The sequence below is a fragment of the Melopsittacus undulatus genome, chromosome 3, assembly GCF_012275295.1.
Source record: "Melopsittacus undulatus isolate bMelUnd1 chromosome 3, bMelUnd1.mat.Z, whole genome shotgun sequence".
Taxonomy (NCBI): domain Eukaryota; kingdom Metazoa; phylum Chordata; class Aves; order Psittaciformes; family Psittaculidae; genus Melopsittacus; species Melopsittacus undulatus.
In genome coordinates this window covers 46,908,481-46,922,813 of record NC_047529.1, presented here as the reverse complement: position 1 = coordinate 46,922,813, position 14,333 = coordinate 46,908,481, and the positions used below count along the sequence as shown (strand labels likewise).

The 14,333-nt window shown below is 43.9% G+C and overlaps 1 protein-coding gene across 1 annotated transcript in view; it reads right to left on the bottom strand.

Annotated features, from left to right (window-relative positions):
- Positions 1-8,670: 8,670 nt before the first annotated feature.
- SH3BGRL2 (SH3 domain binding glutamate rich protein like 2) overlaps positions 8,671-14,333 on the bottom strand; it is a 45,837-nt gene continuing 40,174 nt past the window's right edge. The window contains exon 4 of the mRNA XM_031052714.2: positions 8,671-13,693. Within this exon, the coding sequence (XP_030908574.2) occupies positions 13,679-13,693 (15 nt within the window). The 3' untranslated portion in view covers positions 8,671-13,678. The remainder of the gene's footprint in view (positions 13,694-14,333) is intronic.

Genomic DNA, 14,333 nt, shown 5'->3' with positions numbered 1-14,333 from the left:
TTGAAAATGGTGCTACTTATGTCTTGTGGTTGCTGTGACCATGATGTGCTTTAACAGAACTTGTACTTCAGGTGACATGGGTTGTAAGAAAGCATTGCTGCTTTCAAAGTGTACCCATCACATCTGCTGGTCACTTTGACTGTCCAGCCAAGCCAGCAGGCAGGGACACCACTGCCAGCAAGCTTCTGTTTTCAGTGACTGCTTCCTTGAATCCAGCGATAAGAAGGGCTAACTTTATCCCATGGATTTTGGTGAACTTGTGTCACTTGATACAACTCTGGTTTGACTGCTCAGAAACACGTCTGACAAAAGCATCACGTTTTAAAAGGGGCCTGTCTAATCTCAGCCTAATTTGCTGTCTGAAAACAGCAGTACTAAAATTCTCAGAGGGGTTTATCCCATTTCTGTGCAAGGAGGAAGAGGCATTTGCTCCATCTTTCCCCTAGCAGCACAGAGCTCCTGTCAGCCTCAGCGAAAGAGCTGCTTCCCTGGAGAAACCACTCCTCAGTAAGCAGATACTGCTGTGGAGCACCAACCCTTCTAAAACCAGATTAAAATTGCATTTTTATTTTAAAAACGTATGCAACAAATATTTCACTCTGTGTATCATCATTGATCTGTAATTCAGCTTCTCTCTGATCTATTTCTAGGCAAAGTAGGGATGAAAATAGCACTTTATATAACCCTGATGAAAGCAACTGTCAAGTAGCAGGAAAGAAATAAGTATGAGAGACTTGTTAATAAAACAGTAAAAATACCCAGAGACACAGCATTACAATCAGGGAGCCTGGTGCTCTAATTAAACCATCTGCTTTTAAAATTGGTTTCCTATAGCGACCAGCTTAAGCGCTGGGGCATCCCTATGTGGCACCAAGCTGAGCCTCCTGGACCCACCTCCATCAGTCTTTCCATGGGCAGGAAGGCATCTTCCTCCACACCAGCTTTCTCAGGTGGTGTGAAACAGCCCCTAAATCCATCATCTTCATGCAGGAGCATCCCAGAGAGGGGATCCTGTGCCAGAAGAGTGTTGTCATATGAGGTGAGTACATTTCCACTTTGTCCGTATATCTCCTTCAGCAGGATCCATACTGGAAGAGCATCTGACAGCCAATAATTTTGTAAAGTAAACCTTCTCTTTCCACCCACTGGGAAACTTCCCTCGGTCCAAGAGCAGAAGTTACTGGCTGGTTTATAAAGTGAAATGATAAAGATTAGGGGGGGTTGTCCTAGGCAAAACTGGAAGAACTTTGCAAACTTATAGCTTTGTGAAGAAGTCAATCCCTGTGTCATCCAGCTTTACTGGAACACCATCAGGTGTCCACTGCCTGGTTTATTTTCCAGACATAATACAGCTTTATTGCAGATGAACAGGTTTTCCCACTTTCTTACCATTGTGGTTGTCTACTGTTCCTGGCATGGTGTACAAGGGCAGCAAAAAGGCCACCTCTAACATTGCAGGCATGGGGACCATAGTTACTTACTTAAAATGGAATGGAATGGAATGGAATGGAATGGAATGGAATGGAATGGAATAGAATAGAATAGAATAGAATAGACTACATCACTGAGATCCACTGCTTGAAATAGTAAATGGGTAGGAGCCTCCCCAACTACAAAGGAAGCAGTAACAGGGGTAGCTGAGGGGAGCACTTCTCATCCAACATGCAGAGCTGCTGGGAAGCAGTGGCACAGGTTACACCTACTGCATTATGCGCCCTCACTGACCTTAGCCCTGTAAATCGCTGCTGAAAGCATGGGAAAAGCTAATTAAATGCAACGCTTCATTAAAATCCCTCTAAAAATTTTATTAGCTTTGTGTGAAACAGTTTACCCATCCATTTACCGTTGTGCTCAGTCTGTTTATGATGGGAGCCTGTTCAGTAGTGCAGGAAAACTAAGGTGTGTGGTAATCCACTGATCCTGGGAAATTGCCCCATTAAGTGCCTATTTGGCATGGTCTAGGCAGGGCAATGAGCTGTTGCACATGTGCTCAGCCATACTGAGAGGAATTGCAGGACACCAGGTTGGAAGTAACCTCCAGGATCATCTGGTCCAAGCTTTCTTGGCACCAACAGTGTAGACTACATGTCCAAGCACCCCGTCCAGCTGAATATTTAAAGTGCTCAAAGTTGGGGAATCCACCACTTCCCTGTGGAGATTATTCTAATGGCTGATTGTACTCATTGTGAAAATTCTTCCCCTTGTGTCCAGTCAGAATCTCCCTGGGAGTAACTTGTGCCAATACCCCATGTCTTTTCCATGTGACTCCTTGTAAAAAGGGAGTTTCACCTACTTTGTACCAACCCTTCACTGGAACACAGTGATAAAGTCTCCTCTGAGACTTTCTATTTAGGCTGAACAAACCCAGTTCTCTCAGCCTTTCCTCACATGTAAAGCTTCCCATCCTTTGATCATCTCTGTGGCCCTTCTCTGGACCCTCTCCAGCTTCTCCACTTCTTTTTTGTATAGTGGTGACCAAAACTGAACACAGTATTCCAGGTGTGGCCTGAAAAGCACTATGCAGAGTTGGATAATAACATCTGTATCTCTGCTGGTGATGCCCTTGTGGATGCAAAAGCAGTTCCTCTACTTGAAGTTATTACTGATCATCTCCTGGGCAAGAGGAGCCAGCCCAGCCCAAAGAGCTGCAAACAATTCAAACTAATCCCACTGAAGCTTTCTGGAAATGGTATGAACTGCTGCTTCAGCCTCTTCAGTTGTTTTCTACATCTGCAAAAGCTTGGTGCTGGCAGAAAGACACAGAGAAAGTGGCTTGTCTATAATAGCTTTCATCTTCATCCTTATTAGCTGTGCCGGGGAGAGGAGCCTGCAGTGAAAATGTCTCTAAAACAAATGCACATTTCCCAGGTGCCTCTCTCTTATTTTCTTTCATTTAAAAGCAGGTTTACCTTGCATTAACAGTGGCTTGAGCAACATATTCTTTATAGGCAGGAGTAAAATACTCATAATACAAGCAGATGACAACAAGATCCTGTAACACTCCTGGTTGCTCCTCCAGTCAGAGGGACCCCATCCAGCTCTCCAGCCCAGCAGAGCAGAGCAGCAGATGTACCTTGCAGCAGGGCTCATACCATATAGTGCCCAGCAGCCTTCTGCTGACACCAAGCTCAGTGCCCATAAACCCCAGCACTGGAGCTGTGGGGCTCTGTTGGTGCTTGCCCTCCCTCAGCAGGTCAAGTAAAGCCCATGGGCTTCATGGTCGTGGTGGGTGATGGCAGCTGCCTGTGTGTTCCCCATTAGGAAATGTCCATCACTGCCAGTTGTTCAAGTTGGTCTCAGATTTTTTGTGTTTGCTGGGGAGAAGAAGATGAGAAGTCCCCTATAGATGATTAATATAGAGTTTAGGTCATACATAACCCTGAGAGGATGTTGAGCAGGTAAAGAAGATCCTGTAAAGCTACAGTGATTAAAATTCTCCTCAGTCTTTACTTGGGGAAAACTGCCAAAGTAGTCACCATTTCATATTTCATTCTCAGTAATTTTAGGACATATGCAACATCGTTTTCCTGATTATTATTAACCATAAAAGCATCTGTCCCATTGGGATTTGGAGACCATAAAGTCCATAGCACCCCTTGGGCAGTGACACATCTGCTCCATGGGGTTTTGGCTAACAGGGTGACAGGGATTTTCAGATGGGTGGTGCTTTGTAATGACAATTGATAACCCTGGAAAGAAGATAACCAAGATGTTTGTTACATTTCCACTTACTAAAACCCCAAAATATCCCCAAATATCTCCATAACCACTCCACTGGTAATACAAGGCAGGGAGACCAACGTGAAGTTAGGGAGTGTGACACAGGCACGGAGGTTGCATTTGAAGACACACAAGGTGTAAAGAGAGAAGACTGGAAAGCGCACTAATAAACATGCTGGAAGTCCAGGTAGGGTGGTATAACAAGGGAGAGAATTCAATTGAGAGCAGGTTGGAGCAGGCACCACAAGAGTGATTTTGGGGATGAACACAGTGATTTTGGCTTGATGTGCAGGAAAGGCAGGCAGCAGGATGCCCCGAGAGGTGACAGCAAGAGCCAGCAAAGGAGCTGGGAGGGGAGAGCCTGAGCCCCAGGCAGCAAGAGCAGTTAGCATGTGGCTGCTGAAGGGCAGGAGGAAGGCTCTGTACATGCCATTGCCCTTATCCTGCTTGCCACAGCACACACAAATAAAGCCGAGACTGCAACAGACCCCTCATTTTTATGCCAGGGTAACTGCTGTCTGTCATGGAGAGTCATGTTCCTTGTTCACATCTGTGGGGAATTAGGATTTACCTTTACTGACTTCTTTTAATATGTATGCCTATACATTAAACTGAAATGAATTTTCGGAAGATACTCATGGCCTTTCCAATATCTGCATTCCACTCTGCACCTGGTGTAAGTTCAAGGAGCACATCTCCGGCTATTGAGTTTTCTGACACCTTTGAATTAATTGAAGGTTAAAGTCTGTCAAGAGAATGTTTAATTCATGTATTTAGCAAGTTCTTTCATTTGCCCACACAATATGCCCAAGAAATATGGTAAATTGGAGCAATGGCTCAGTCAGGATGAAAATGAGAAACTGTTAAATTTCAGCACTTCTGCCAAGATGAGAAAGCAAGTATCAGGATCATCTCTAAACCATGAATTCTGCTAGCTGAAATAATTAAAGAGCTCCTTCTGGGCTTGTTTCATGGAGTTATCCCATGCTATTGTACAGAGGAGATCTCCTCATCCCAGGGCTCTCAGCTGCCCCTGGACATCAGTGGCACCAGCAGCAGAACTGGACTTTGCACTGGCTCAGCCACTTCTTCCGCCTTAGTGTCGCCAAGGCAGTAAAGAAAACCACCACGGAAGCACATATGCCAGATATTCCTGTGAGGGAGACTTATGAAAGGACAGCAAGTGTAATGGAGATAAGCTGGGCATGAATAAACTTCAACTAGAATTTGGAAGAAAGTTCATTTTTCATTCTTTAGTGCAGGAGCAATGGGCTTTTGAGACAACTTTCCACATGGCAGAGTAAAGCCAGGAAAAAAAAACCCACAGGAAAAGAGTTTCTACCCAGACCCAGTTTGGTGGTTTTAGCTACAATTGGTGGTTTTATGAAACAGACTCTGTGATGACAGAAATGCTCAGGATTTCCCCCCATAACCCAAGAGATCTCCTCTAGGTTGACTGTTTAATGCACACCATGAAATCTCATTGCACTGAAATGCCACCACCCCTCTAAGTTTCTGTAGGTCTAATTGGGTTTGATGGATACCCACACTTGGCTTAGAGCAAGAATGCTCCAGAGAACATGAAATGGCCACTTAGGGCCTAAGTATTATAGTCTGGCTGGAGCAGTACTGATGCTACAGCAATTTACCTTAATGACTCAAGAGTGTACTTCATGGTGATGCTGTGTAGCTGTCCTGACCTAAAAGACCTCTCATGGCTTAAACTCAAATTTATGCTACTCAGAGAAGACATCTAAAAGAAAAAAAGCATATCCAACAAATCCAGGAGGAAAACCAGAAGGATTTAAAGCTATGAAAACCCAGAGAAGAAAATGTGGTGAAGGAAAATTACACCAGAGGAGCCAATGATTACAGAGGTCTCGTAGCAGGAAGACCATTAGCTCAGGGGTCAGCAGTGACAGCCATCATCAGCCATTACTTGGGTGCAGCACTGGCCCTTCCACTGGTATGTGCTCAGGAGGCTACAGCCATCTCAGCAAACAGCTTCACTGTCTCTGGAGATGCCACATGGCCATGTCACTGCTGCAGATGGGTAATGTCACCAAAGGGCTCCATAAGGGCCATTCCCAGCAGAGACAGTCACTTGGCAACAGCTGAAAGAGAACAATATGTGTACGTTGGCAAAGGAAGCTGGAGCAGAAAGAACAGGATGCCTGTTCAGGTAGAACTGTAATTAGACAATTGATAAATGATAAATGTTATGTATTTGAAACACATCAGTATGCTGTTCATATCATGCTTAGGAGTGATTCAGCTTTCTCACTTCTCACATACGAAAGGCTGGTCAGTACATCAACCATCTCTGCCTCTTCACACCTACATTCTTCCCGCCTCCTTGCTTTAAGGATATAAAACTGTGAAATTAAGAGAAGCTAAGGAAAATAGAAGGGAAGCACTGCTAGCAATGCTTCACCACTGGCTGCAGGCTCCACAAGATGGATTTTGCAGATGGAGGTTCAAGGAAAAACTGGTATTTATGTGCTGTGAGGCCAGGAGCCACACAGCAGCTGTACCCACAGCATCTCCAGTGCTGTGTGTGCCATCCGTGGAGCTTTGCCCTGTGGAAGAGAAGATGGCACATGAACTGGAAAGTAAGGAAGAAAATTGGCTGAAGCTATTTTGGAGATGCAAAAGCCATCAAATCTGGTAATTATCCTTTTCCTACCAGGAAGGCATGAGCTGGAAGTATTTAATGACAAGGAAGGGTGAGCTAGCAGTGACTGGAGAAGCAGCCTGAGACATGATGGAGATGCTGTCTTCATCAACCTTACCTGCCACAGCCTTGCCCACAGGTACTTGATCACCCTCTGCGGGTTTCTATCATGCCAGCACTGATCTGCTTCCTGCTCCTTTGGCCACACACCCATGGAACAAATCCCTTCTGCATAGGTGCATGGTCCCTCTGGGAGGCAGAGGGAAAAGCAGTTGTGGCTTTGTTTGGCAGCCAGGGCTGGAAGTCCGGATATGGTGTCAGCTCTGGCACTTCACAGAGAGGTATCTGCAGAAGTTTGCTGATCCTCATTGCTGCTGGCTCAAATAAATGAGGCAAAAACGACAAGTTACTGATGATTGTTTTGCTTTTGGTTCCCAGCAGAATAACTTGATCTGCCAAGTTTATTTCTGGAAGGTGCTGTAATGCAGAGACATGTAGGCTCAGCTCTTGTTTTACACATTGTGGTGTTCATTGATTTCAGTGGAATTGCTCCTGATCCCCAAAGAGGTGCAAAGAAAAGGTAAGCACATTTACTGTGCAGCATTGTTACAGGAGGTGGTGTCTGGGTCTGAAGGAGGGGTATGATCTTTGGGGCTCAAGAGGCACAGAATCAGTGTGCTGTTTATTCCCATTAATGTGAAAATACCTTCTCTCTCTAGCAGCAGCCTTCTAAACACAATTCTGCAGGGCTGCAGCAGACCTTTTCTTTAGGGTGTTAGTTCCTTAATCCTGTAAATTTCTAATGTTTCCCAAATTCATCAGAGGATTGAATTGCAGGCAGTGGTCACCTTTAAAGTAATCAATGGATGGAGGACTTGCAGCCAGAACCAAGTTTGCCTGTGCCACACCATGCAGCCTTGGGGAGGTTACTTCAGGTGACAGCATGAACGGACCTTCAGTGATAGCTTGGTTGAAGTCTCTGGAATGAGCAAGTCAGGTCCTTCTGGAACCTAAAAAGCAAATCAAGTTAATGGGACAGTTGAGAAAAACCTTCTCAAAGCCCAGACTGACTGCTCGGGGTGGGAATGAGGAGGTGTAGTAAGACTGGTAGACACAAATGTGTGCAAACATAGCAATGGCCTTTCAAGCATTATGCTCACTGATGCTCCTCTGGCTCAGGGAGCACACACAGAGCTGAGATGGAAGAGAAGATGACAGCTAGTGGCAAAGCATACTGACCATGCTGCCTCTGAGAGCTGACTGCCCTCAGTTTCCTCTCTGGCAGCCATGTGGGAGGAATGGCAGCACCACGAGTTTCACACAGAGCACAGGAGGGATGCTACACGCGCAGTGATACAGAACATCTCTTCATCTTCCTCTCTGGAAATCAAGACATTTCCACCCACCCCTGCAGCAAAATCTGTCTGCTTTTACCAACCATGACACAGCAGCTGAGCTGCTACAGCTCCGCTCACTTCAGGGAACAGCTCCTACCGATCCTACGTCAGCTGAGGATCTCATTTCAAGGATTTCAGGCTTGCCTTCCCCATCCACATCTCCTTTACTCATTCTGTCTTAGAGCAGGTGGCACAGAGCAGCTTGCTCCAGGGTGCAGAAGAATGGGTAGAGCTTTGCAAGCAGTGTTCATGCTAGAGATAATGGACAAGTTTCAGACAGGTATTAAACCCCATATACTAGCTTGTTAATCAAGGGAAATCTGTCATGATGCAAATGTGTACCTTTGGTTAGCCACTTACTGGGTAAAACATATTTAAATACCTTCTATGGATCAGCAAAGTGGGCAGGCAAACCAGAAACGTTCCTTTCAGACAAGAAAAAGCAGCACTCCTGAAGGTTTTAACCCTAGAAGCAAAACTTTCAGGTGTGAAAACTTCCTGGGCCCTCTGTCCAAGCCATCCCAAAGTACCTGTCATTCTTTTTTATCAGCTAACCCCAGTGCAAAAAATGGAAGACAATAAAACATCCCCTTTTTTTTTGTTTGGTTTGGGTTTTTGTTTCATTACTATTTACCTAGGGAGGACCTAGACCCTAACCCGGTAGTTGTCCTGCACATTGCAATTCCCACTGAGCCACCAGGATCAAACCCACTTAGCATCTTAGAGAACCAGGCGCACCCATCCTAGGCGAGGGGTCTGCCGTGCTCCCATCTGCAGGGTCTGCTGGAACCGAAGCACCAGGCTGTCACTAGAGGGAGCTGCAGCAAGAATAAAGACTCGTATTTTGTCCTTTGGCACACACAACACAGTCCACGCGTCTTTTTGGGGTTACAGTTTTTATTAGACGAACATGGTTTCAGTATATAACGTGTACACGGCCTAGGATGCAACATGCTCCCTCCCCCACTGAGTTACAAAACACTGATGTCATGAAGGTGAACAGCAACTCTGCATTTCTGACCTCACCGGGTGTGACAGAAAGCCAGGAAAAGAAGCTTTGCACGCAGGTGGGTCTACGCAGGACAGGATGAAGCACGTTAGGGAGAGGTAAAGAACAGGAAGAAGAGAGTAAGCCTGATCTGCCCTGGCTGAAGGACTGCTATCAAGAAGCTGTTCTCCATTTCCCCTCCCAAATTCCTTAGGGAGCAGGAGGATGGTGACTAGGCCATGACGTAGCTGGAGTCCCTTGGGCAGCAGAACTGTGTGGGTGAACACATGTACTGCCAGACAAGGGCCCCTCTGAGAACCACTGCTCAGGGTGCTGTGGGCCATTCTGCACCATGTCTTCCACTCCTGTCCTCTGGGCAGGGCAAACACATGGGGCTCCCTCCTCCTCCTCCCAGTGCTTGTGTCAGGGTCTAGTGAAATCAGTAGACAAGTCTGATTAGGCAAGTGCAAATGCCTAATGGGATCTAGCACTTGCCTGGTGATGCCCACTCTTGCACTCCTGTAAAATGCCACAAGGCACTGCCTACAATCTCATGGTCCTACTTCTGAATCATGGTATTCCCTGAACTGGACTCTGTAAGTAAATGGTCTCTTGGTGAGACAGGGCAGGGAAGAGATCCAAGAAAACCACTGAAAGCTTGGTAGCTCCACTTGATTTCAGCAATAGCACTTGGGTTGCTCAACCCTCGAATCAGATAGATAGTTATTTTAAAGTGTAAACATGGATTATGGGGCTTTACTCCAGGTCCATTTCCTTGGAAGGTTTGGTTCAAGACAGTCAACAAAAAGGAAAAGGAAAGAAATATACAAAAAGCCACACTAAGACAAATCCACAGTCAGCAGACTTACCAAAAACTGTTTCAGCCTTACAAAGCATGTGTCCTGTGACTCAGGCCTCAAAATCAATGTACTGTGTTATTAAAAATATAGCAATGTAGAAACTACCCCGTTCTTAGTTCAAAGTTTAAGCACATGTAAGAAGACCCTACAGAAACAGTCCTCTTTCTGGCAAGGCACTATCCAGTAGTGTGTGGCACAAACAAAAACGCCTCTATCAAAGCCACTGATACAGTGAATGTGTGCATGCACGTCAGCCCACACAGCAACTTCGGCTAGGTACAAAGGTTTACAGTTTAATGCACACTACTCTCCCTTTTAAAAACATAGGGTAGTTAAAAGTATTAGCTAAAAATTGGGATCATTTGGTTCTCATATGCATATTGCAAGTATCTTAAACAGAATAAAGAATTTGTTATTCCTCTCAATAAATGGCTCTATTTTCCACAGACCTTTTCAGTTACCTGATAGCTACATTTCATTATTACAAAACTGGTTTTAAAAAATCCCACATCATCTTGTGTAACAAACTAGAACTCTACTTGCTTTAATTACAAAAATAAGGCTGTTGCACAACAGACCAAATTCACATTCAAGAAACATATATACTTTTTTTTTTCTTTCTAAACTAGCCACTTAAAATTCAAATGCTCTAAGGGACTTACACTGCCAATCCATGCAAGCAAGCAAGATATCTTTGGAGCTAATGTTGTCCTCCATACAACCGATTATGCCCACATGCGTGCTCTGAAATAAGCCAGGTTTACTTACCTACCTCTCCACTGAATAGGAGGCTTCTATTCTACAATTATCAAGATTCAAGAGGAGTTTTGTGAAACTAATTTAATCCCTGGAGAAATCAGTGTGGTTTTGCCTTTCACATCAGTAAACCTGCGATTTTCCCCAGGATTACTCCTGTGTAGATACTTACACACTTACCTAAGTCTTTCGAAACTGGGACTTCAGGCAGTTCTCAAAGTTTACAATGTATCAAGTACATGATAAATCCAGGATGGCTTCTTGGTAATCAACTGTGTAATTATGTAAAATTATATCTATATTAATTTGAAAATATACATATTTTCTTTTAAGTTTTTTTTAGGAACAGTTACATCGAACTTGGTGAAGATAACACCCCATGTCACATTCCCTTCCTATAGTGAGCTTCAAGTCTCATTAAAGTATGGGACTGGTGACAAGAACATCACAATAACTTACAACAGATAACATAATTCTTTAAAACGCACATGCATACATATATGTATACATATGCATATACGTATGTATATGCATGTTATTAGCTCACATTCAGGATTCCTGTAGAGAAGGTGCTGCAGCTAAGATTTTGACTAGTAAATGCAACCATGGACTCGAAATATGTGTGTGTTCCATCTAACCCTTTCACTGAGCAGAGGAGGCACCAGAGGATCTGAAGTGAAACTGATATATGGATGGACTCCTTTAACATCTCCTTTTTTTAAGTCTTCTTGCCTTTGTACCAGAGGGAAAAGCCACACAACTGTAGCTGAGACAACAAGAACAAGAAGGTAACCTGTTCTACACTGTAGCAACTGGCAATCATGCACATTGTTCATGTCATGACTCTGTAGCTGTAAGCTGTTGTCCAGAATCTGAGAGGCTACATTTCTATTGTTCAGCATCTTCAGCAGGGACCTGGATGATGACCTAGAGGACACCCTAAGCAAGGCTGTGAACGACACCTGAACCTGGTTCAGTGGTTGCTGGAGCTGGCAGAGCTTCAGTCCAGTGCCATCTCAATAACCTTGAGGACTGGGCTAACAGAAACCTCATGAAGTTCGCTAAAGACCGGTAGAAATTTCTGCTTGGGGGTGACGCAGCATCAGTATGAGCTGGGAAGTGACTGACAGAATAATACTCCTGCTGAAGGGACCTGGGGATTTTAATGAAAGCCATGTTGATCATAAGCCAGCAATGTACTCACTGCAGATAGGGAAAGCATGAAGTGCACTACTTCAGAAGTGTGGCCTGCAGGCTGAGGAAAGTTGTTATCCCCCTGGCCACATCTGTAATACTGGTTTGGGATCTTCTGCCACTTCATGAAGGATGTGAGCAAACTGGAAAGAATAGCCTTCTACCAAAGCACAACAGCCAGGGGCCTAAAGCACACAGCCTGTGAGGAGAGACTGAGGAAGACAGCTTTGTTCAGTCTCGTAAGAAGAAGGCTGATGTATGATCTAATTGTAGCTTATGACTAATTTGAGATACAAAAAAGCTTCCTGTGAGTGCCAGAAAAGATAGCAAAGGCAACAGCCACAAATTACAGCCTTGGAGCTGAAGCTGGACATTAAAGTTTTCAGCAGGAAAGTGCTGCAGAACTGGCACAGGTTACCTAGTGGGTTACAGGGTCTTCATAGTTGGATATTTTTAACACTCTACTAGAAAAACTCATTTCTGATCCGACCTAGTGTGGTGTTAGCCTGGATTTTGACAGTTGTGGGCCAGATGACCTCCAGCTGTCCCTTCCAACTAACATGTCTCAGATGCCATGATTACTGATTTTAACAGAACATGTTAAACATTTATTGCACGGGCAGTGTTGCTTTCTGACACTTTTTAAGAGTTTGGTTTCCTTCAAGCCACACAACATGAGTAATGCTGTGATTGCAAAGAAGCTTTTCCACATAACGGTTGTCTTTTTTTACCCAAAGACATAAGGACATTTATTGGAATGGCACTATCCTGTCATTATGAAATCACTTCAGTAAAAGCTACATTACCGCATAGCTGTTATTTTCACAGCCAGACTTGATTCAAAATGCATAACGCAGTTTGACTTTCATCTAGAATGTATTTTGGAATGGTTATTGGCAAGTCACAGGCCTAAGTTCTACTATGTGCATCAGTGCAGTCCCACTGGAATAACCTCCACGTCCTTTACTTGACTCCTGCTCCCCAACCGAGCTGACCATTGTGGCTTCATCCAGCAGAGCACACGCTTAGCTTTCTCACTGTTTTTGAGGCACCTCCACATTTCTACACCTGGGGATACAACCAGGATAACAGCTAGGTGAGTTAGGTGTGCTCTTGTTCCATGATAGAGAGTTTAACCATCCATGCGACTAAGCCCTGGCTTTGAAAGTACCTCCTGACTCTCATGTGGCTAATGGTGGAGCTGTGTGTTACTGACGGTAAACTCCAGGATTTGGCAAAATTTCATTTTAAGACTGTCTAACTATAGAGCTCCAACTCTGGATGTTAAGTTTTCTCAGTTAAGCAATAATTTAATATTATCATTAGCTATGAGATTTCTTCTACTGAACTACTCAGCATTTTCCATCAAATGTTTTTCTGCACATTTCACCTCCACTTGGAACCATGTCAAAATATTTCACTTTGGCACCTTCTCCATAATAACAACTTTTTGAACGGTCAGTTGCAATGTGTATCATTAGACAAATCGAGTTTTCATGAACATGGTTAGCAGCCCATGTCTCTTACAATAAACACGATCTAGCATAAACATCACTATAAATGAATGTAGAGCAAAACCACAGCAGTTATTGGCTTACATGGACATCTTAAGATTGACAATTTTTACCTTCTAGATCATAAAGAGCACAAACATTCTAACAATCACCAGCATTTTAATTATCATGAGGAGCTAACTTCAACTACAGTAGCTGGAAGAATTAAAAAAGATGAAGAATCTGACTACATAAGTATGTCCATGAACAACAGAAGCCCTACTCTTCCACTCCTTATTCTTTCAAACACAGGTGTCTGTTATAATATCAGTGCTAGCTGCAAAAGCAATCCAAAGACAAAAGTGAAACATCAACAATAAGTGTTTTTAAAAAGGAAGATGAGTAGCCCAGCCTTAATCCTGTTTTATATGTGTTATTAACTCCGCATTGTTGAAGAGCACCGTCTCATAGCAAGCAGAGTACTACTAATGATGCATGTTTGCTCATCACAGTGATCCATTAGGAAAGCTGTTGTGTGCTGAAGAACAGGGTCATTCATCCAGGAGATGTACTTGTCCATATTTCATGTAGGCTTTCTATGGTTCTGATTCCTATTTGAAAGAAAAAAGAAAAAGATCATTAATGCTCCTCTCCCATGTCTGTAACCTTTGCATATAAGGTGCCCCTAGCCCTGGTCCTAGCACAGCAGTTGAGGATTCATCACTCTGAAGTACTACCAGACTGAAGCAGTGATCTGGCCAAGTTTATATTATCTAGAACAGGTAGGAACAGAGCTGCATAGAAGCTACTTCTGATTGCAGTAGCATATCAGCTTTTTCCTAGGGCTAGTTCTTCAAGCTACGAAGTGAGGCAGGCTGTCAAAATAACCTGCTTTTGCAGTGCCCTGCTGAAGTTCCCCCCCACTCCTGTCCCTTGTGGAGTCCAGAAATAAATGAATTCCTGCCAGAAAAGGAACTGTATACAGGAGCTACCTTCCAGGCCTGAAACAATACTACTACCAAATACAGCTGTATCTACAGTAGTCAAGGGAAGAAAAACCTTCCCTGTGTGGCTGACCCACTGTCAGAAGGTGCATCATACAGTCTCTTTGAATAAGTGTCCAGGCTTCCAAATGGCACCAAAATCTCATCTATCATACTGCCTTCAACAGAAAGATGTTATCTGGCTTTGTGTCCTGACCTGTATATATGTATTTATTAAAACTGAATTCTTTCCCAAAAAGTTGATGTA